Raw genomic sequence first — 23,711 nt, 5'->3', positions numbered from 1 at the left:
TAAAGTATATGTGAGACCACTGGTATACAAGTCAATACCCTTACAAATGATCAAATTCAGCTGATGTAGCAAAACTTATTTTTGTTAAAATAGATAGCAGCAAGTCAAACAAATTTCGATCCCATTGTTGGTAACAAGCATATAGCACTTAGTTATTTACGAATATAACTAAAAAATTCCACAGGCTACATGGTTCGCTGGAGGCATATTTTCTATGCCATAATAGAATGTAGCAAATTATACCCAACTAAATTTCAAGGCTGATAAACCTCAGGAAGTTGAAGACCCGCACTTGCAGCCGATTTTCCAAGTACTTTTTTCGTCTCATCTGATTTATCTGTAGTTATGTTGTAATAGAATGGCTGTTCCAATATCCAGTGGGACAACAGTCCAACATTCAAATAATAAAGCAATTCAATTTATTTGAAACCTAGTTACACATGAATTTGTTTAAATTTGTATTCTGGGTTGAAATAAGCAATGCAAGTGCCTTGAGCGCAGTTTGGTTTCTGAATAACCAGTGTGGTGCATTAGTCTAGTGGAAGACCAGTCTGCCATTTTGATCATAGCCTATTGATTTTATATCTTAGAGTGGAACTCATGAGTTTTCAAATATATTCTGGAGTTCTGCAACCTAGAATTAGAACCTGTAAATGCAAACATGATGCAACTAGAAGGCATATATAGACTTATTTCATTTTGCCATCTAGAGAAATATAGCGTTTTCTATGGGAATGAATGCACTTGAAAATGTGCACCCACTCCCAAGAAATCCAACTGAATGTGCTATTATAAATATGAGAGACTTCATTGCAACTGTCTTCTATTGGAGAGTTATTTCTGTTGTGCGAAAACACTCCAAGACCTTGTTGTTGATAAACTTCGCAATTATAACACACAAACTACACAAAGATAAAGCACACACAAACCGAAAAGTAAACAGGCAGACAAAGACTTAATGTACATACACAGCCCACTTGCTAGTTTCGTGCTGTAACTTCAACTTCAAATTCATGTCTCTTGGAAGAAATAATGAGATGATAAAAGATAATTCACACCTTGGAAAGTTACATTTTCTTGAGCAGGGCAATAATGAAATCCCACATAACCCCAAAACCAAACATTTCAGCAACAAAAAATATTCAAAAGTCTTCTTGTTTTTACAGAAATTTAAAAGATTATATATATATATATATATATACAGTCCCCTTCTATTGAGGGATCCCTTAAATAAAATTATTTGAGGGACGCCCTTTAGGGTACTCTACAATTTTTTTCCCAATGATCCAAACCATCTATTTTTTAGGTCTTCATTCATAGATCATCCTAACAAAAAATTAGACAAATCGGAAACCGTTTCGACATCCAATTGTGTCTTACAAAATCAATGAACACGGTACTTCAAGAAAATGCTAAAATTTCAATAACTTAATTGAGTGGTCAAATGATATCGGATTCAAGTGATTTTTTGTAGGGATGATCTTTGAATGAGTATCTACAAAATAGACGGTTTGGATTAATGAAATACAATCCGAAGTGGGGCCTACAAGGGGTGTCCCTCAAATAAGCTTATTTGAGGGATCCCTCAATGGAAGCTCTCTGTATATATATATATGGAGAGAGAGAGAGAGAGAGAGAGAGAGAGAGAATTTAGAACTGTTTGATATTAATTTTAGCGTTGAAGTTTTTGTAAGAGGAGAGATGGCAACTTGGCTAGTGTAGATATGAAGCATAACTCCCTCTCAATAACTTGACTGAAACTCTGACCATTTAGGCTGTTCGTTCAGTCATGGCTTGTCGTTTTATTGCATGGTTGTGCCTACCGCCTAACCATAAAATTAATCTTAATAAATACCTGCTAACTTGTAGGTAAAAAGTAGAGGTCTTTCCATTAGTGATCACAAGCAACATTAGTTCATCACCATCGATTTATAAGAAAGAGATGGGTGCAGTGTAGGATAAGTACTAAGATAGTTGTTGAAGTTTTGCATGCAACTCACATATAACACTTCACAATTCTATCTCTCTCCATCTCTCACACCCACAAACAAAGAGAGCTGTAGGGCCATGGAGATCTTCATGACAATGTCTCTTCTCACTCTTTTCTTTGGTTTCTTCTGCCTCTGCAAGTTACTTCTCCAAAGGAGAGACCAGAGCTGCTATATGCTGGCTTATGAGTGCTACAAGGCCAAAGAGGACATGAAGCTCAACTGTGATTCCAGCGCAAAAATCGTCATGCAGAACAAGAATTTGGGATTGGAAGAACTCAGGTTTCTCTTGAAAACTATTGTCAGTTCTGGCATTGGTGAAGAAACATCTTGCCCACGAAACATCATTGAAGGCCGAAATCCAACCCGGGCAGATGAGCTTTGTGAGATGGATGGTATCATATTTGACACACTTGACAAGCTTTTTGCCAGGCCTACTTCAATTTCTCCATCACAAATCGACATTCTGGTTGTCAATGTGTCAATGTTCTCCCCTGCACCCTCTCTAACATCTCGTATAATAAATCGTTACAAGATGAGGGAGGACATCAAGACCTTCAACCTCTCAGGAATGGGATGCAGTGCAAGTCTCATTGCTATTGATGTTGTACAAAACTTGTTCAAGTCATACAAAAACGCAAATGCAATTGTTGTAAGCACAGAATCCATAGCTCCTAACTGGTACTGTGGCAAAGAAAAGTCCATGATGCTCACCAACTGTCTGTTCCGCTCGGGAGGGTGTTCGATGCTGTTCACAAACAACAAAGGCCTAAAGCACCAAGCCATGTTGAAGTTAAGGCATTTGGTACGAACCCACATTGGCTCAAGTGATGAAGCGTATGATTGCTGCATACAGGCAGAAGATGAGAGTGGATATCAAGGTTTTCGCCTTACCAAACACCTCACAAAAGCAGCAGCTCTGGCTTTTACAATGAACCTCCAAGTTCTAGTACCAAAAGTGCTTCCACTGAGAGAAATACTTAGGTACCTGGCGGTATCTAGGCTTAAAAGTGCCAAAAGCCAAAAGCCAAAAGCAGATGAGGGAGTTGGGTTGAATCTTAAGACCGGGATTGAGCACTTTTGCATTCACCCTGGTGGAAGAGCAATCATAGATGGGATTGGTAAGAGCTTGGGGCTAAGTGATTATGATGTTGAGCCATCTAGAATGGCACTTCACAGGTTTGGCAACACATCAGCAGCTGGCTTTTGGTATGCTTTGGGATATATGGAGGCCAAGCAGAGGCTTAAGAAGGGCAACAGAATTCTGATGAGTGGATTTGGAGCAGGTTTTAAGTGCAACAATATTGTGTGGGAAGTGCTCAAGGACTTGGGTGATGCCAATGTTTGGAAAGATTGCATAGAGAGTTACCCTCCTAAAACCTTAGTCAATCCATTCATGGAGAAGTATGGTTGGCTCAATGATGAATATCTAAGCTTTCTTAGGTTTGATTTTTCCCAATTATTTGCTGAACTTCAGCTGTTTTGTTAAAGTATCCATCTTTTTCCTTAATTGTATTCCGCATGGATATGTTAAAGTTTATGATTGTTTGAAGTTTCTCAGGTAAAGGGTAGTGTTTTGTTTCATCAACTAAGTGTCAAAAGAGAAACAGAAAGCTTGTTCATTGTGTTTAAGTAAACAGAAAGCTTGTTCTACTATATAATTTTCAAACTCCAACAGAAGTACAAGGCATTACTTCACTGACATATGCTTAAAATATTTATTAACTCTTCAAATCAATGGTTAACTTGATAAGAAAAAAGGAGGGGGAGATGAAAAGTATGCATATAGGCGCTGGAAGTTTATCATTTTCACATATAAATATGATGTCTCTTTTCTGAGTGTGACTTCTGAGGTTCACATCCACTATCTTGGCATCTGGTTTTGGAAATGGCAATTGGCTGATATATCTAGGAAACAAATTACATGAAAGATTCAATTCAAACAAAGAATGATTGTTGGGCAATTTATTTTCATTGCAGTGTTGTTCACCAATATTTGATTGTATCACTGCCATGTCTGATACACAATAAATTCTGAATCAAAAGTCTTTTCTCCCCATGTGTTGGCTCAGACAAAAGTTAGCCAATGCTGTCTTGAGCTTGACCATCAAAGTAATAAATTGGCCAACAAGAGTAATAAATCACCTGTCTGCTGGTTTTCCAGGGGAGCAAAGTTAAGTCAAATTCATAGACAGTAGTGGTCAAATTAGGCCTTTAGCCAGATACACTGTATCCCTGAAAAATAATTTATTTTTTAAGCATTAAACTGAAGAGACCGGAACTTTTGTCAATCTGTGGTTGTCAAATTCACATTTTGAAATGAACACTAATTATATCCACCAAGCCTCAACCAGGACTTAATGACAATTGTACACAGACTGAGTCTCCTACACAATTCTCGTACACAGACTGAGCCTCAACCAGGGTTTAATTTATTTTATGTAAGGTACGAAATTCACAAAGGAACTAGCAAACTCAGAGCTTTGGGTCATTGGGATTGGATGGGAATAACTAAGATGAGCAGAGGCATGCTGCGGTTGAAGATGAAGGACTAGAGGAAATAACAAGTGTGGCAGATAAGGGTAATGTCCTCCGCATATGCTAAGCCAAGTTTTTCTAAGTTGGCCGTTGAACTAATATATGAAAAGTCTTTGAGGTGTAGGAAGTTTTGTCCCACATCGGCAGAAGGAGCTAAAAGAATGTATGGTAGTTCATATAAAATAAAGCAGCTGATCCACTTGTAACTTACGGAGCCATGCGTCGAGCACAAAGCGAACTATTCTTTCGCCTTTTACTAAAGAATACCGTGTGCGCGTCGCTTTAAATGGCATACGCCTATTTTTGGAGGGGCGCACCTCTGTAGGTGCCCCTTATAATTCATGTATAAGTTACATTTGAAGTGGATATTTTTACCCTTGATCACATACAGATTAAAATAATTGTAATAATTGCTTTGACCAGCCCCTACAAGATGAACTGCAAAATATTTTTGTATAAACTTTTAGGCCAAACTTTCATGTTTGTTGGAACTGACACTTCATTAAATATTCTTGTAAATCCTTGTCCTTCTTTGGTGGTCACTTGTGTGTGTGTTTTTTAAACAAGCAGAATTTCCTTAATATAGCGGTAAATAAGAGAGATGTATAAGAAGCATACATCCTAAACGGAGGTTCTTACATACAATAAATTTAGAAAAATACTTCCAACAAGACATTGAGGGATAAACATTACAAATGAAGCCCAACTCATTGAGAGTTAATAGATAGATGATCAAGAAGAGTCCTTGCATCACCATTGCATCAAAGAGATTATGAGAACAACATATTTTGCTTGAACATGAAACTAAAAGCACCAAAAGTGAGAAGGTCTTACCCTCAACATTTACCCAGCCAAAAAAGTCTACATCACTTCCAGCATCCCACACGATCTCATAGCACCTAAAAATGAAAGATTCATTTAGATCTAGTAACTCTACTTCCACAACATATTCTTCTGTGGTCAGTTGTTGTAACACACTGTTTTAAAGAGAAAAAACCCAGTTATATGATTAACATAACAAAGCTTTTGGGCTGGGGCATAATACATCCAAGCCCTTCGTGTACTTATCATATAAATATCGATAATATCAGGAAAATTTCGACTTCAATAATATCCTTCAATTATCATCAGCATTTGGTCAGTGTATCACGATAATATCATGATATGGACATGGAATAGAAAAAATAATGAAAAGGCTTATACGCGTGCGCACATGGGGATTTGAACCTTTGCCACTTCCATTCTTCCTCCTACGCCTTATCCACCACACTGTCGATGACTTTGTTATACACAAAACCAACCATTTTCTTACCCTTCATATCTCATGCCTTTTGGGATGGAATCGAGCGGCTCATAGAAAGAATCGAGACCCAATCTTCAAATGATTTTCTTTACGGGAAACGTCAACCATTCTCAAATCCATATGGATGACATGTTAACAATTATATGCAAAACTATTTTGGAAATTTATCATTTGATGGCTACTCTTCACAGTACATGTACTCTGCACATAACTAGAGATAATAAAGACAGTGAAAAATTTGAACCTCATAGGAACTCTATGTGGTACTAAGTCACTCATGTATGTTACCATGCAATATATAAAGTGTAAAATATTGTAGTAAATCATTATAAATAAATGATTATGGTATGTTTAATTTTCTTTCATTAATTACTACATATTTTCTACACTCACGGTGTTTGTCAGTACGCTATATAATCAACTTAAATCAAGTCAAACCCACAATGTAATGCATTTCCTTCCAATTTTTTGTGATAAAATAATAGATATTTGACTAAATAAACATTCTCTAAAGTTTCAATCAAAATTTTCAAGTTTTTCTTTCTGTGGTTTGTATTCAATTTTTACCAATATTGATACTTTTCCAATATTTCAATCAATATTTCTGTGTTTTTGGACCTCCGATATTTCTAAAACCCTCGATATTTTAGACCTTGATTATGAGAATGATGCATAGCTTGGAATATTGCATTTTACTATGCAGTACAATATTGTTGCCTCTAAGTTTTGTGTAGCTTGACATCATATCAAATCACATCATTTTTTATGTTGGCAGAAGTGCGCTTAAAAATATAAGGCCCGGTTCGTTTATGTTTTGAGAGCTCATTTTTATTTTGAGAGAATAAAAACAAACAAAAAACCTGTTTAGTGGACAAAAACAGAAAACACAGAGAACGTTTTATGAAAACAAAAACAATTCCACGTCTACTTGTAGAAAACAGAAAAAAGCTGTTTTCATTCTCACAGGAAACAACACTGAAAACACGTTGCTTCTCTCCCCATCAGACCAAAACCACCGTCAAACGCTGCCAACAGAGAATCACACGCAGAGCTTGAACCACCAACATCACCCCATCAAACCAGACTGACATCACCGCCACTTAATCAAAGCTAACAAATTCTCTACGCAATTGAATTGAACTACCATCGTTGAACAACTAATTGCTGAATCAATTTTCAGTCCAAGAAAAGGAAAATGAGCTGGGAAGCTATTGGAAGGTGAGGTTGCAGTGAGAGAAAGATAGAGAGAAGGTGCAGCAGCATGAAGAGAAAGTGAAAAAAAAAGGGGGTTGGTCTAATTCTTCAATTTTGGAGAGAGAGAGAGAGAGAGAGAGAGAGAGAGAGAGAGAGAGAGAGAGAGAGAGAGAGGGGAATGATAGAATTGGGGTGGGTTTGCAGAGAGTGAAAGCGAAGGTTGGGTTGAGGTTTCAATTTTTTTTACAAAGATAATTCTAGTTTTATAATATATAATTTTATTCTATTTTTTAAATGATATTCTTTAAGATGCTTAAAAAATAATATACATACTATTTTTTTTTAACTCACATATTGATTACATAATGTTGTATTAAAAAAAAAAGCATTTTAATTAAAGTTACATACATCTTCATTGTTTTTGTCATTTTCACATATTATTGCCAGACGCGTTTTCACTGTTTTTGTTCTCTAAAAACAGTTTTCAACTAAGCTACCAGACGCGTTTTTATTTTCTAAAAATGCTCTTTGAAAACGTTATCAGACGGGCCTTAAGATTTTGTTAGTATCATTCTACTCGCGCATGTGTGACTGACATGCGCGACTGACCCACAGCGTACACAATTATTCACAACTTTGTTGTAAATTGTACCCAACACTACTTTGAACAACAATAGATTCATGTTCGAGGAAGGAACACAACCAACAGGTAAAAGATTAGTTTTAATATCCAAGGCAACCACCCAAATTTTGAGGAAAAAGTCCAGGAAAAAAGGGATCTTAAGTTCGATGGTCAAGAGGAATCAAATTTACAGTTTTTAATGTCCGTGAAGCCCTTATGGCTTAAACACTTCGGAATCAACAACCAAATATTCCTTACCTTTTTCTTGATGTACAATAAATTCATACATATCTGTGGAGGAAAGTCATGGAGTGGTGGAATAAAGCCACAATAATTTGTCGGTCTCCTATCTTCTTTCAAAGACGATGCAAGCAAAGTAAATCACCCTTTGCTTTGAATCCGAAGTGTTTAAGCCCAAAGTTGAAATTGCTTCTCCAAGTATGAGAGCGTGCGCCTTGAGCGATAGCGCTGCAGCTCCCACATCGACAAGAGAGCAAGAAGTAGGTAGTCTCTGTAGAATAAAGCAAAGCAGCATGTGAGGGCCCGAAAAAAGGAGCCTTGCGTTGAGCACAAAGCGAACTATTCTTTCGCCTTTTACTAAAGAATACCGCGTGTTCGTCGCTTTAAATGGCATACGCCTGTGTTTTGATGGGTGCACCTCTGTAGGTGACCCTTACAATTCAATTAAAATGTTTTTATTCTATCACTTTATTTTTACCTATTTTTATTCTATTATCTGAAACCTCTCAGAGGGGTTCTGGTGAAAAATTGAAATTCTGAGGGGATACAAGATGAGGTCATACACGATATTTGACATCATAACAAAGGAAAAATTAATCTGAGAGGGGATACAAGACCAGGTGATACACGACATTTGACATCATATGAAATTACAATTTTTTCTTTGTCGGCAAAAGTGACATGAGCGACTATGATTCATAATGCATCAACAACTCACAATTTTATTGTGTTTGTCATTTTCACTACCAACAATGCTTTGAACAAAATCGAAGACCACCACATAAAATTGTGAGGAAAAAAATATAGGAAAGAAGGGACATTTAAGTTCGATGGTAAAGATGAATAAATTTCACACCTACTAATGTCCTTACAGCTTCTTTATATGGCTCTATCAACAGCCAACAATTCCAGACGTTTTCCTTGATGTAAAATAAGTTCATACATACATGTGGAAGTCATGGAGCGGTGAACTGAAACCACAGTAATTTGGTCGCTCTCCTATTTTATCTGAAATGCTTATCTATGAAAGTAAAGTGAACCACCAGGAAGTATGGGCTTTGAATCCCAAGTGTTTGAGCCCAAAGTTGAAATTGCTTCTCTATATAAAAAATGTTGATATTTGAAGTACCAAGTATGACAGAGCCACGAGCGACAGCGCTACGACTCCCACATCGACAAGAGAGCAAGAATTAGGCAGTCTCCGTAGTATAAAGCAAAGCAGCATGTGAGGGTCCAAATCACGGAGCCATGCGTTGAGCACAAAGCGAACTATTCTTTCGCCTTTTACTAAAGAATACCGTGTGCACGTCGCTTTAAATGGCATACGCCTATTTTTGGAGGGGCGCACCTCTGTGGGTGCCCCTATAATTTAGTCCTTAAATCCTGAAATTCGTTTAAATCAGGGCAAGAAACATGCGGATAAAATCCAGTATCTGTTATCCGTTGGATCCTGACATAGTGGCCTCTTTGAGTCCCACAACCATACAGCCTTGCGGAGAATCCCAAGCCCAATAACTTGTCAAGATTCTGAGTTTAAGTCTTAGTATTCGTGTAGTGTTTATAAATTTAGTATATTATTGCTTCTCTCAACAAGAAAGGTTCTTTTAAAAATAAAAAACAGCTCTTAATCAAGAGTTAGGTATGGAAGTTGTTGTTTGTATTGAAAAAGAGGTTTAATGAGTAGGAAAGGGCCCTAACTTTGTTAGTCAAGCTCAAGATGAATCAAACTCAGACTTGCTAATATCCGTGAAGCTTCCTAGTGTATATAAGCATCCAAACATTCCAACCCTTGTTTTTCCTTTGTACGAAATAAAGTTCACACACTAGCGGTGGAAGTCATAGACACATGCTAAAGAAGTCAAGACACATTTGTCATTCTCCTATCTTGTTTCCAAAGGTCGCAGATGTTGTAAGTTCCACATGCATTAGCCGCAGGAAATTATTCAGACATAAGAACAACTAATTATAACACTTTTTGTTCCTATTAAAACAAAAAAAAACAAAAAACTTTTTGTTACTTAATAAAGCAACCAGTCGGGAGTATCATTTGTTTTCAAGTTTCTTTCTTAATACAAACATATAAGAAAAGGGAGAATCGAGTATAAGACAAGACGAAAGTTTTACGAATAAATATTTTCAACAATTTGAACTATAATTATTTTTTAAAAGTTTAGTATAAAGTGTTAGTTTGCGCAGGTACGTTACACATGTATATATTATGAATCATAATTTTTTATTTCTTTAAGCATCTCCAAGGGAAGAGGCAAATGAAATAAGTAAAATTGTACTATAACAACTTAGGTGGCATGTTGCCTACCCATTTGCCTCGTGAAAAAAATTGGTCATTTCAAGAGAATAGGCAATGCAAGTCTACAAACTATTATTATATTATTTATTTTTATCTTTTACATTTACTATTATATTTTAGAGAAAATAAATGAGAGAGTGGAGATGATATTTTATTATAAAAATAAGTGGAGCATGATATACCTCTTTACTTTGAAATAGGCAATATTGCCTTGTTGGGGAGAGTAGGTATATTTTGCTTACCCATTTGCCTCTTCTCTTGGAGCATGAAAATGTTGATGTGGCAAGGCAAATGAGGTTCATCTACTTTTTTGCTGAAATATTTTTGCTCACCACTTTAACCCAATGTGTACTCTTACCATCATTCTCAACACTTGACACGTGTCCATTGGCATAACCATAGTTAACTCTTTACTTTGTATTTATGGAACCATGGTCATGTCAATAGACAAGTGTCAAATGTTGAGAAATGTGATGAAGGTACACTTTGGGTTAAAGTGATGAGGAAAAATGCTCCCCTCTTCTGCCTCTTCCCTTGAAGATGCACTAAAATTAAAAGCCCCGTTTTGTTCATGGGAAATGAGGCTTGGGTATGGGAAATCAATTGCTTTCTCATGTTTGATAAATCCATACATGGGAAATGATTGCCTGGCACATGAGAAATTAAAGGGAAAGTGAAATCCTCCTTTCAACTTGGGTTTTGTTTTCCCTCCTCATAGGAAAGTTTGGAAAAATGAATCAATATTCAATGCACATTTTACATGACCATTTTATCCCCATTAACAATTTAGAATTACAATGTATCATTAAATACATTCTTTTTTTATTTGATTTACTATGGGTATAATTGAAAAATTATACAAACTTTGTTTTCTATTCCTACTCAAAATAAATATGAGAAATAAAATAAAATGAAATCTCCAGATTACTTTTTCGGCATTACCAAATGTGAAAATGATATTAAAAGTAATTTTCTCTCAAATCTGTTCCGTGAACCAAACGGCGCGAAGATAAAAAAAGATGAGTGGAGGTAGTTTATTTTTGGGTGAGTGATGATGACGTGGAAAGTCAGATAGTAAAACTGGAAAACAAAACAAAAATCCAAAAAAGTTAGCCAGCCATCACTAGACTAGCCACCTCCCCCTTTCCTAGCGCTTTCCTCATTCGTTGTGATATTGTCTTCCATCTCTTTTGCTCTTTTCCTCTAATTTTCTTCCCTCTTCTCAGCTCCACTGCTTCAATCTCAGATTCCTCAGCTCAACTTTGAATGAACTCGTGGCCTTTTCCTTTGTCCACTTTCAGAGTCTCCCATGGCGACCTCAATTGAACAAGGTGCTCTGCTCTCCCTCTCTTTCTGTACACATACATATTTTTTAATTTCCAATTAATTTGATAGGAAGAAAGAAAAAAAGATTCTCTGTAGCTAGAGCTCTCAAAATAAATGAATAAACTAAGAAATTAAATACTCAAATGGATTAACAATCAACAACTTGTCAGGTGCCTGTCACTTTGCCCACATGCATAATTTCATTTCCAAAATCAGCTACTTTTTTTTATAAATTTTCCTGGAAAGTTCTTCCTTTCCTCTGAACCAAACAGGTTTTGTAACTTTCAATTTTGTGATTATTGAACTTATAGGAGGAGGTGATAGGGACTTAGAGAAAGGTCTGATGACTCCAACACAGAACCAAAACCCTCTGGCCGAGCCTTCGCCTTCGCCATCGCCATCGCCATCGCCGTCGTCGACGGCGTCGGCACCGGCCTTGGTCCTGTCCAACTCCGGCAAGCGCATGGACCAGGCGGGAAAGAAGAAGTACGTGAAGCAGGTCACCGGTCGCCACAACGACACTGAGCTCCACTTGGCTGCTCAGCGCGCCGATCTAGCCGCCGTACAGAAGATTCTCGGTGATATCGATTCGCAGATGGTGGGGACCGTCAGTGGGCCCGAGTTTGATTCGGAGGTGGCTGAGGTACGGGCGGCGGTGGTGAATGAGGTGAATGAGCTGGGGGAGACTGCCTTGTTCACGGCCGCCGATAGAGGGCATCTTGATGTTGTTAAGGAACTGTTGAAGTATTCAAATAAGGACAGCGTTACGAAGAAGAACCGCTCGGGGTTTGATCCCTTGCATATAGCTGCATGTCGAGGACACCATGGTAATGATCTTCAGCTTTTATGCTCTTTTGGATTTTGAACTCCTTATCTAATTTTAATTATTTGGTTTGTGAATTTGGGTATCTGTGGAACTTTTGTTGTGGTGAAGATTGCAAGAGGGTTATTAGGATTAAAGTTCGCTTTTTGGAGATGTTGGGATCTGGCTATGTCATTTCTCTTGTTTTTGTAGTTATTTAACATAATGGGCAATAGAGTGTATATCGTATGAGCAAAGCTGCACTGGAAATTGGAAGTACTGATTATTTAGTTTGCAAGTTTTATGATTTGAAAGAATGATTAATTTTGGTTGATGGAGTATCCAAGTGTTTACTGCATAAAATACTTGCCACTGCTCTTATTTTCTCATCAACAGTACAGGCTATCAATTTTTTGTGATATTTATTTATAGAGAGTGAAGCATTCAAGATTATGGTGTATTATAAACTATGTCCTTGTGTGGACAACACACACGTGTTAACTTTGTCATATGACAATTGTCTCCTGGTTCCGTTGGACAGTATTCCTAAAGTTGCTTCTGCCCTGGTTCTTTGTCTATACCCACATAATGATTTCTTTCTAGTCCGAGTAAAATGAAAGTTAGAGCTTCCATGGTCTGAATGCTACTGTGCCGTTGAACAATACATTCATACTCCCACTTTTCTTGCAGCCATCGTCCAGGTACTACTAGATCATGACCCTGGGCTAAGCAAAACAATTGGCCCGTCGAATGCAACCCCACTTATATCTGCAGCTCAAAGAGGGCATATAGCGGTAGTTGATGAGCTGCTGTCAAAGGATTGTACCTTGTTGGAGATTTCTAAATCAAATGGGAAGAATGCATTGCATCTAGCTGCGAGAGGGGGGCATGTGGAGATCGTAAGAGCGTTGCTGAGTAAGGATCCACAATTAGCACGAAGAACTGACAAGAAAGGGCAAACTGCATTGCATATGGCTGTAAAGGGGACGAACTGTGATGTAGTGAAATTGCTTCTTGAGGCAGACTCTGCAATTGTTATGCTTCCCGATAAATTTGGTAACACAGCATTGCATGTAGCCACCAGGAAAAAGCGAGCAGAGGTACTTTATATCTGGGTTACTATGCACCCTCATCTTTACTGATGTATCTTTTGAATGGTATATGGTTGTGAATTCCAATTTCTTTAATATAGTAATGGTGGCCGTGAGTCAATGATGCTTTAAGTAATTGCATATTATGAAGCCTTTGTAGTTTTGCAGATCTCAGGCTAAGTTTTATTTTTAAACTTATACCATGTTACTTTTTGGCGGCATGGTTTATGGAAGGGAAAGTTTTTTTTATATTTTATTTTTATAGGATGATAGGAATAGTTTGATACCGAATAGTTATATGCCCTTCTTCTAGTGGATGCAGAAAGCAAAAACATATATCCTTGATATTGTATTGATTCAAGAAAGAATGTCGGTTTCTAGTGTGTAAGGCAAATTATGTATCTGCTAGTGTGTATACTGCTTTTTTCCCTTTCTTTTAGATTTACTCTTTTGCCATTTGTAAAATCCTTTCTCCAACCGTGTGATCCTTGCACATGGTTGCTACAATATGAGTTATTCTTCTTTGGCAATTTCCTTTTGTGATATAACTTGATTTGTATGTGTTAATATAATTGGGATGAACTATGAGTTCTTATTTGCTAGTCTGGTGTGAACAAAATAGTTAAGGTGGCTAAAAATTGGCATCAGTATTCACGTTGTTTCTCTGAAAAATTGGTTTAGGGACCTTTATCGTATTTTCTGCACTTCTTTTTAGCTTTGGTTCAAGCTGAACTAGCATAGCCGTCGGTTCTTGCTTTCATGCTTGCACATCTCCATTACAATTATAGATCTATCTGTAATGATATTTTTTTGCTTTCCTTGCAGATAGTGAATGAGTTGTTACTCCTCCCAGACAGCAATGTTAATGCACTGAACAGGGAGACCAAAACGGCTCTGGACATTGCTGATGCACTTCCACCTTCTGAAGAATCCTCGGACATAAGGGGTTGCCTTTATCGCTACGGTGCTGTCAAGGCTAATGAACTGAACCAACCAAGGGATGAATTGAGAAAAACAGTGACTCAGATCAAGAACGATGTTCATATCCAGCTTGAACAAACAAAGAAAACCAATAAAAATGTTCACAATATTTCCAAAGAGCTCAGAAAGCTCCACAGGGAAGGAATCAACAATGCCACCAACTCAGTCACTGTGGTGGCTGTTCTATTTGCAACGGTTGCCTTTGCAGCTATCTTTACTGTGCCAGGTGGTGATAAAGACGATGGGACAGCTGTGGTAGTGAAGAGTCCTCCTTTCAAAATTTTCTTCATTTTCAATGCCATTGCTCTCTTTACGTCGTTGGCTGTTGTGGTTGTTCAAATTACCTTGGTCAGAGGGGAGACAAAAGCGGAGAAACGGGTGGTGGAGATAATCAATAAGTTGATGTGGCTGGCTTCCGTGTGCACTTCAGTGGCTTTCATGGCCTCCTCTTACATAGTGGTAGGCCGACACCATAAGTGGGCTGCAATTCTGGTAACAGTTGTTGGGGGAATGATAATGGCCGCAGTTCTTGGCACCATGACATATTATGTGGTAAAGTCAAAGCGGATTCGTTCCACGAGGAAGAAGGAGAAGCATGCAAGGAGGAGTGGTTCCAACTCATGGATGCCCTCTGACTATTCCAATTCGGAAATCGATCGAATTTATGCCCTTTGAATTTGATGTGTGAAATTTTCACCCTTTGCAAAGTTTGTGAAGGATTGTAGAGAGTAAAAACACTAAAACAATGGATGTTGAATAACAGCAATATATTTGTTTGTCCCACTTATTCTCTGCTTCTTCTTGTTGGTGCTACATTTGTGAACTCCACTTGTACTGTAAACATATCTCAAATAGGTCTCCCCTTGTTTTAACAGCGAGGTGGTGTCTTTTGCTAGATTAGTCTTTGTATATGTATTTGGGTTTTTTGCTTCTTTTTATTTTTATTTTTAATTTTTTTAACTTTTTAATGTCATTTTACGGTAACTGCTAATGGTTTAAGGTCCATTAAAGACTTTTGCGTTTTTGCCAAGATATAGAAATATAGCTATTCGAAACCCCTTCTTGAATAGTGCTTTTTCTAAAAAAGACATTTTCTATTGAGAGGGGTGATAATATATTAAATGCATACACACGACACTGATATTAGAATTCGAACCCAAGACTTTGTCTGGGGGAGCAATTGCTTCAATCCACTACACTAGTGATGCCCTTCTTGAATAGTGCTTGAACTCCCTTTGAGTGGTAAAATTCTAAAATCTCAAAAAATTTAAAAATTGAGTTTAGGCAAGAGAATTATAGCTCATGTTCTCTAAATTTGATTCTACATCGTCTTTGACGGAGGTTGCTGTAAATCACCCAATTATTTTTTGACAAAGTTGTGGTTTTCCGTTTATTTGTTCCCTCTTATGGGCAGATTTGTTACGGATGTGATGATGGGTATGGCCGCGACGGCGCCTCATCAGGTGGTGGTGGTAGGGTTCTGCTAGGCTCATGGGTTGTTTTAGGGTTGGTTATGTTGGGTTTGTGGGATTTGTTTGGGTTTATGGTTAATTGTAGTGATGTGGGCTAGTAGTTTTAGTGCGGTTTTTATCCGCGTTAGTTGTGTTTTTAGCATGTTAGTTTGTTGCCCTCTTAAGATTGATATTTTAGATATCTTTGATTGTACAATTAAAATTTATCTAATGAAATTTTTATTTGATAAAAAAAAAAAAAAAAAAAGTTAAGAGCATGCACTCAAGTTCCAGTGTTTGAATTCCATCTTTCCGCTTGTATTAAAAAATAAAAATTGGGTAATTAAAGAAATTTAAAAATAAAAAATAAAAACCGCAATGACGACAGAAAAAATAAGTCCAACAAGTCAACAAAGGTGACTAGTAAACAGAAGAAAGAGGCCCACAAACGACGACGTCTTAAAGTCGAGCACTCCCGCCGTTCTCAGCTGAAAATGGTTCGAATCCACGTGAGGCACGGCGACGGCTCCGACCAAAAGGAGTTCCTCTACGACTGTTCAACCACGTCGCCAATTGAACAAATTGCCCCCGAAATCTCGCGAATTTCCAATCTTCAATCCAGGATCGACCGCCTGGTTTTCGAGCTTGAACCTCATTTGGAACCCCTCCATGGCGACGCAAAAGGTTCAAAGACCAACCATTTCGCTAAAAAAAAATCGCTAACACAAAGCTTAAGCGTCGATCTCAGACTCACTCACTTACTTGTTCATTACTAAAATGCAGCTGTTTCTCTCCTTAGAGCTTTATCTGAAGTCAAATCCTATGCTTCAAAGGTAAAGCAAACGCTTTGAGGTTGAATTGTTCTCGAAAACGAAAACCCATTGATAAAGTATGGATTTTCATAACAGGACCAGGTTGTTCACAATAGGCCTTTGTCTTATCATGTGCTAAGAAACCATGTACAAGCCTTAGAGAGAGAGCTCAACTCGGTTCCTCAGTTTCAGAAACTGTTAGCAGGTAACCCTTTTGTAGTTTTTTAATTATGTTATTACAATCAGGAAAAAGTTTTGATTTTTATGGGAATTTGAAAATTTACAGACGTTGAATCTAGTGGAGAGGATTTGAGGCAGGTTTGTTGGGCCGGGAAAGTGCTTGATAGAAGTAAGCGGTTATGTGATTATATTGGAGCCAATGAGAAAACAAAGGTAATTAGTATAGATTGCAATTGATTTCACCATGTTACGTGAGCCCAAATTTTGAAATTTGTAGTGGTAGAGAGATAGCATGGTGTGGAGTTTGTTTAAGCTTTTAATGTTTTGTGGGAAAGAGATAACTTGGTATAGTTGTTTTGTGGCAGATTGTTATCAAGCTGCAGTCAACTGAGTCATGCCCTGTATAATTAGTGGTAAGTGTGGCAAATGAATCAGCTTAACTCTTCCATACATACTTGTCTACTTGTATGTTTGTGTATGTCTTTTTGTGTTGCACAAGTGAGTGTGTGTTCATGTGCATGATTGAATTGATTTGCGTTCAGGAAACTGCACGATGCATCCAAGGGACCACAAATGGCTGCGAAGATGGAAGCTGATAGACCAAGGCACTTGATTCTCAAACAAGTTACAGGTCTACGGTGCACTGTCAAATTATAATGTAAATTCTTCCTCATCTGGTTTGTGTGTTATATTTTGGTTTTTGGTTGGATGAGAATCCCAAGAAGAATGATAAGAGATTTTGAATTTGTGATGCATTGACAATATCATTGTCTTTAAGTACAGATGACAGTAAGCTGTATGATCTTATTCAATGACAGGCTAGTTTACCTTTGTTTTGGAGTGGAATTTGTGATTTCTTATATGGATATTTGGATTTATTTAGCTGTTTAAAAAGGTAAATGAAGAGTAGCAATCTGCGTATTTCATATTTATATATGACAAGGATAAGGGATTGATTGAAGAAAGAAAATGTCAAATAATTGTTTCATCCAGAGCTTGAGCTAGCAGACAGAGTTCAACTAGCCCAAGGATTGTTATCCAAACCTCTCAGGTTATAGGGACAGCCTGGTGATGAATCCACCAACTTCCTAAGGCCTGTTCATAGTTCAAGCCAAAGTATTAATAAAAATGAAAATAAAACATTTTTCGCTTCAGTTGGCCTTTCAACTATTGTTTCCAAGATCAAAGTCAGCGTCTCGTCTATGCTATTGACACCGGATTCTGAACTCTGCCTAAGCTGTTGCATTCTGTCAAAATCCGTTTCAATCAGTATCAAACTAATCACTAGTTAAGCATATAAATTTACCACTGTATAATTGTGAAATCAAAACTTTTACTTAAAAAGTCTATGCAGTTATGCATCTTTTACTGATCTCTGTTAGAAATTTAGAATGGAATAATTGTTGCCGCATTGATGTGTTTTGTACTGATCTTTATTAGTATGGATGCTGATGCCTTAGTTTTCTATGCTAACGTTGCGGCTTATGTGACATTTAAACTATTAAGAAGGCAAACCGATTTAACAATTCAGCTGGTCTGCAAGGCCTACCATTTCCTTCTTTTGTCGCTGATAACATTTAAATTTGGGTGGGGAGAAAGGTTTATGGTTAGGTGCATCTCTGTTAACCTGTAGTGCTCAACAACATCAATTGAACTTTTTAATTGCGTTCTTTTGTTCTAATCCTGTCAAATTTTTGGCTGACATGTTCACTTAATTTAAGGTTTATGTTGCCCACTAGGAGTATCTGGGAAAAGAAAAGGGGAAGGAAACAAGAGCCAACAAAAGGCTCTTTCTTTGCACTTCCAAATATCTTCTTATATTAAATTGTTGAATATTTATTTCCTCTTGTCAACTTAGTAATTTTTTTTCACAATGTCCTGCATTTAAAGAAGGCAGAGTCTAAAATCTTTGTTTTTTTTTGTTGCTTTAGGATCAATTTTATATCATGTAGTAAGAGCTAAGAGTACATATAGTTTATTTGTTGATCCAAGAATCATTTTGTGTGGAGGCTGGTGTCTTTTAGCTACTCCTGAAGGGTAGATGGGTTTTTCAAAAACTCGTGATTTGATGATTGGCTGCGACGTAATGATGTTGATATTAGCCTAATCTAAGGTACTTTGCAGTTAAATATTCATCAGGGAATGATGCCGGCTCATTTGAATATATGGTTTCTTGGATTAAATTAGCTATCAGTATATGATGAGAATAATTTTTTTCTTGTGCCTTCTTTGTCATCTGGAAACAGAAGTGAAATTAGAGTTCTTATGTCTCAGACTGTGAGCTTGGACTATTTGGGACCATAATTATGATGAAGATGGTCATCTACCTTCTCTCTACCTAGTATTCAGACTTCGTAATTTTCTTTTGAAACAGTTTACCTGACGATTTTTAGTTTTCTACTATTCATTTAGATTTTTTATATGTACTGTGTACCTTTCCTTACTTTTTTTCTTTCAATTGAGTTGTACAGTGCGCCTTGATTCAGGAGTATATGTAAAAGATATGTTTTGTTGTTTAAGTTCTTTTTATATTGGAGAATGCTACTTATCCCAACTTTTGTTTCCCACTTCGCTTGATTGCGACGTCTTAAAAGTATCAGTTCAGAAATTTGTTAGCTACAGCAATGGATTTTGCTGAGTGAAACAACTTTCAGAGGGAAAAACATGATGTCTTGTCTTAGAAAATTATTACAAACCATGAAAGTAGCAGATTATTTAAAAGACATCAATCAATTAATCAAAAATGTTGAATGCTTGCTGATTTGAAGGTTCTAAATCTGTATTGATAAGTACTCATATTATAATTAGGTCTAGGACAGAAGAACTATTTGGCTTTTAACAAACTTTAACTGGATCTCCTGCCATGAGAATTTCTGACAGCCATGCACTGAATCAAAGCATACCCATTATCAAATTTATGAAAGAAGCCAAAAAAAAAGAAACAGATCATCAACCCAAGTCAAAAGTTTGTACTTTGCACACCCTCCATCTCTCTCTACTCACTCAGAGCCCCATCAGCCCCTGCAAAGGTCTGGTCTCTCTTGGTCCTCACAAGCTGCTATCCTGGAAGCTGACGTTGAGTAAAACCCAACTTCGCTTACAGTCTTTCTTGAACGAAGTGGTTGCTGAGACTGCTTGCAATGCGCAATTGCCCCCTGAATTGAACTCTCAATTTCTGAACTTGCACTGTTGCATCTCTTCAGAAACTGCAGCTCCTGAGTCCCATTTGAATGATTTGAAAATGAAGATGAAGAAGAGCCAGATGATGATGAAGAGGACGTTGAGTTCTTTGTCGAATGTCGTTTGATGGCCAGTGAGAATGATCTTCTGTGAATACCAGCACCATCTTCAATGATCTTGTCTTTGTTGAAGCTCCTCGTGCCGGAAGCAGACATCCGGCATTTGTCTTTCTGAATTTGTCCAAATGGATTTTTCTTGGCCGCCTTCACATATTTACTTAAATCCTCAGACTTTAAAACCATTCCTCCATCTGCATTCTTAGCAGCTGTTGCACTGTTCTCATCTGAGCAACCAGATTTCCCAAACAGAGACTTGAGGTAAGCCCGGGAAGCCTTCAGCTTTGATCCCAGTAATGACTGCTTGAACTTTCTGGTCCAAGACTTTTTTGGGTTTTCATGGATAAAGCCACTCACTTCAGTTGCATACTCCAAAATATACTCTTCTGGGTTCAGCTCTCTGCTAACCTGGCAAGACTCAGAAGGTGAGATGTTGCAGGATTCAAATGGAGTGCTGGTTGTGGTTGGCGTTGGGGCAGCAGTGTTCATCAATGGAGTGCTATAGAATTCTTCGAACATATCTTTTCGGCTATCAAATGCAGAAGTGGAGTTTTGCAGTAGTTTTTCAACCATTTGTAAACGAGGGGGAAGGTGGAGGGGAAGGAGCTTTCCTTTGTAGAAAAGCTCATCAGCTGGGGAAGTTGAGGGAGGCTCTCTCTCTAGGGAAATGGATGACATTTGAAACTCAAACTCTCTGGGGTGTGGAGGAGAGCTCATGGAGTGGCACAGGTAGGCAGAGTATGAGCTCACTTCCATGTCGATGTAGTCGTCGTCTGCATGGTCACAGGATACGTGATCAACGGCCATGATCACTTCTGTGCTGCTAAGACAAGGCTCTGTGCTGTTTGAAGAGTTTTAGCTTACTGCAGGAAGTGGATGTGGAGGGTTTTGAAGGTATTATGCAACCTTTAAAGCTTGTCCATGATGCCAAGTTATATAGATAGAAATAACTGTATATGAGAATTTTTTGAATCCTCCCAATTTCCAAATATAAAACTCCATGTGTGGACCATTTTCTGTTGGAGCAGCGCTGATCCATTTCTTTACTCTTTTTTTCTTTTATCTATGATTTATAAATTTGTGGTTGTTTGTTCTTATTTGCAAAAGGAAAAAAAAAAATTGAGTGGGTGATTTATTGGTTTTACAATGCAAATTATGCTGTAATGCTGGCATCATTTCTCTCCTGGGCTCAGATTTCCTTGAGAAGCACTATATACTTTAGCATCATTATAAGACTTTAGTTTGTTGGGACCATTTATACACCAATCCAAGTTCCTAACTTGAGAAAAAGAGGAAATATTGTGGTCAAGCACCATGATTAAAGGATTAGTACCTATTGATGACTTGCTTTAACCCCTTAATGATCATCAACTTGGGTTAATTGAGAGAAGATTTCATTCATTATCTGAAAATAACCAGCAATGCCTGCATTTGACTGCAGTGGACTAGCAGACAAGGAACAGTAAACCCACCAGTGCCACCTATTTTATTAGTGAATTAAATACTCAAACATTTAGGCGCATGCACAAGAAAACAAGTAAATATTTTTCTCAAACTCACCACCTTTTAAAATTATATTTAACCTCAAGACCAACCCACATCTCAAAACCTGGCTTTTCTGCACTCCAAAAACATAAACAAATCTTCTCTCTCCCTCTCTCTGTCACTCAAAGAAAACAAAACTTGGAACTGCTTTTCTGATCAGTAGAGTAATACTAAATACTTGGAGCTGAAGAATCACTTTCTCTCTTAATTACTCAGAAAACAAAACAAAAGAATCACTTTTAAGTACTTCACCTGATCTGCTACTTTTACTGGATTCCTGGGTTTCTTTTCTTTGATTATTTTATTTTTACTTTTCATCTGTCTTGCTTCTCAAAAGCTAATGATTAAATTTTCTTCAACATTCTTTTGTTTTCTGTAAAATGAAACAGAAAAAAAAAAAGGTAGAGAAGATTTTATTGTAGTGAAGGAGAGAATTGTCAACCTCATAGAGAGCCAACACACAACCCGACATTTGGTGGTGGGAAAGGGAAATTCCGGATGCAATGCCTGCGAGTCTCGAGACTTTCTATTTGTCTTCTCCTTTAAACACACTCCCCATCTTTATTTTCCATCTTTTTCTCTTGTTTTCTTTCGTTTGCTTATTTTTAACCACTAACAGAGCAATGGGATTCCCAACCTTTTTCAAAACCCAAAATGGTTGGTTATGGCTCTTCTGTTAGCCTATTCTACTCTCAGACACACTTCCTCATCACTTATTAGCTACTAAAGTTGACCATATAATCATTTGTTCAGTTTGGTCTTATTTTGAAGCAATGATTCATATTAACGTGAGTCGTTCACGCACTAGTGACACCACTCTCAACTATTAATGCATTGTGAGCTGATTGGAAGTAATTTATTCACCTCGTGAGCGATTGACTCTAGCAAAACTCTTGTTGGTAATTCTTATCAAATTCTGAATTGTCATTGAAATGTATATTACCAGGGATACAAAACTGAAAACAAACAGAAGCTCAAAAGAATTGAATTGTTTGAAAGAAAGAATAAAAAATTTGAATTATTTTGTTCTTTTTCCAGACAGCCGGCACTAGAAAGGATGCACAACTGTCCTCCTGTGGTAAGCATTCATAAATGTGTTTTTTCTTTGCCTCGGGTCCAGACTCCAAAATGTACATTTAAATACAACCAAAGCAAAGATTTTAAGGGTTTGATATGTCAAGACCCCCCACCCCACTTGGATTGGATTGGATTGGATTGGACATGACCTGCCCCAAACCCAACTCCACAAGCTCTTATTCTCCATATCCAAGTTCAACTCTTGAATCACCAAATAACCAAGATATTGACATTACGCAGAGACAAATTCTGTCACAAATCATTTTGAACAGCATAGAATAGCCACAAATTCCATATGTATATGAGCCCACAACCCTGAATCCAGGATGCTTGAGTTTTCTGATTGGTTCAAGGATTGACATGTAGAGCCTCTCTGGCTCTACTATTGGGCCACCTTTGCCTGGCATCCCACCAGCACCAAGAATTGCCACAGAAGCTAAGCAGCTTCAAGCAAACCTCTATTGGAGGTCATTTTAGAGACAACTTTTAGAGAGGACTTTTGGGTGGAGGAATTCCCAGCCCACTAGCTTATGTGCCCTTGTGCTGAACACACGGGAGGCCCTGCCTAATGATAGTGCTCTTGAAAGACAAAACAAAATGTATACTTCTATATCAGGAAACCTTTTCAAAGCTACATAAACAAAAAATCTCGAAACCCCACTTTCTTCTCTGGACTCCTCCGTTTGTGATTGAGGAAGCATTAGAGGCCCCCTTAAGGATTAGGTGGGCATCACCCACTTCAGGGAAAAGAAGAAAATTGTAGCCACATTCTCATTCATATTGAACAGTGCTACAAAGCTCGGTGCCTGTACACAGAAAAAATAAAATAAAAAATTGACCAAGAAACTCCTGTGGTTCACCAGCTACATCCAAATTACACCTTTCATTCACTTGTATTCCATATTCATGCATATAGGTTTGAGAATTTAAAGAAGGATTAAATTAACAAATTGATAA

General features: G+C 37.5%; 5 protein-coding genes across 6 annotated transcripts in view; 3 read left to right on the top strand and 2 right to left on the bottom strand.

Annotated features, from left to right (window-relative positions):
• LOC18785426 (3-ketoacyl-CoA synthase 19) lies at positions 1,978-3,587 on the top strand. The gene has a single exon (XM_020556596.1). It carries the CDS (start codon positions 1,990-1,992, stop codon positions 3,475-3,477), a length of 1,488 nt encoding a protein of 495 aa, XP_020412185.1. The 5' UTR covers positions 1,978-1,989; the 3' UTR covers positions 3,478-3,587.
• Positions 11,326-15,302, top strand: LOC18784784 (ankyrin repeat-containing protein ITN1). The gene is made up of 4 exons (XM_007218808.2): positions 11,326-11,524; positions 11,831-12,346; positions 13,012-13,421; positions 14,238-15,302. Exons 1-4 carry the CDS (start codon positions 11,503-11,505, stop codon positions 15,066-15,068), a joined length of 1,779 nt encoding a protein of 592 aa, XP_007218870.1. The 5' UTR covers positions 11,326-11,502; the 3' UTR covers positions 15,069-15,302.
• Positions 15,851-17,732, top strand: LOC109947123 (UPF0769 protein C21orf59 homolog). Its single transcript, XM_020556599.1, has 6 exons — positions 15,851-16,528; positions 16,628-16,677; positions 16,753-16,861; positions 16,943-17,049; positions 17,202-17,250; positions 17,380-17,732. The coding sequence occupies exons 1-5, from the start codon at positions 16,339-16,341 to the stop codon at positions 17,241-17,243; spliced, it is 498 nt and encodes a 165-aa protein (XP_020412188.1). The 5' UTR covers positions 15,851-16,338; the 3' UTR covers positions 17,244-17,250; positions 17,380-17,732.
• Positions 19,670-21,203, bottom strand: LOC18787567 (probable membrane-associated kinase regulator 4). The gene has a single exon (XM_007218112.2). The coding sequence runs from the start codon at positions 20,937-20,939 to the stop codon at positions 19,851-19,853; it is 1,089 nt and encodes a 362-aa protein (XP_007218174.1). The 5' UTR covers positions 20,940-21,203; the 3' UTR covers positions 19,670-19,850.
• The window catches only part of LOC18784967 (rootletin), a 7,246-nt gene continuing 7,144 nt past the window's right edge, over positions 23,610-23,711 (bottom strand). For both annotated transcript variants that reach the window (XM_020556593.1, XM_020556594.1), the window contains exon 18: positions 23,610-23,711. This exon is cut by the window's right edge and continues 522 nt beyond it. The gene's annotated coding sequence lies outside the window, so the exon portion shown is untranslated.

Source organism: Prunus persica, chromosome G2 (genome assembly GCF_000346465.2).
Source record: "Prunus persica cultivar Lovell chromosome G2, Prunus_persica_NCBIv2, whole genome shotgun sequence".
NCBI classification, from domain to species: Eukaryota; Viridiplantae; Streptophyta; class Magnoliopsida; order Rosales; family Rosaceae; genus Prunus; species Prunus persica.
This window is presented reverse-complemented; position numbering and strand designations above follow the sequence as displayed.

Excerpts from the sequence above, each read along its gene's own strand:
- LOC18785426 (XM_020556596.1), top strand. The coding sequence starts at position 1,990 with ATGCAACTCACATATAACACTTCACAATTCTATCTCTCTCCATCTCTC.
- LOC18784784 (XM_007218808.2), top strand. The coding sequence starts at position 11,503 with ATGGCGACCTCAATTGAACAAG. Across the intron at positions 11,525-11,830 it reads GGCGACCTCAATTGAACAAG|GAGGAGGTGATAGGGACTTA; the intron begins GTGCTCTGCTCT and ends TTGAACTTATAG. Across the intron at positions 13,422-14,237 it reads CCAGGAAAAAGCGAGCAGAG|ATAGTGAATGAGTTGTTACT; the intron begins GTACTTTATATC and ends CTTTCCTTGCAG.
- LOC109947123 (XM_020556599.1), top strand. The coding sequence starts at position 16,339 with ATGGTTCGAATCCACGTGAGGCACGGCGACGGCTCCGACCAAAAGGAG. Across the intron at positions 16,678-16,752 it reads TCAAATCCTATGCTTCAAAG|GACCAGGTTGTTCACAATAG; the intron begins GTAAAGCAAACG and ends TTTTCATAACAG. Across the intron at positions 16,862-16,942 it reads GTTTCAGAAACTGTTAGCAG|ACGTTGAATCTAGTGGAGAG; the intron begins GTAACCCTTTTG and ends GAAAATTTACAG.
- LOC18787567 (XM_007218112.2), bottom strand. The coding sequence starts at position 20,939 with ATGGCCGTTGATCACGTATCCTGTGACCATGCAGACGACGACTACATC.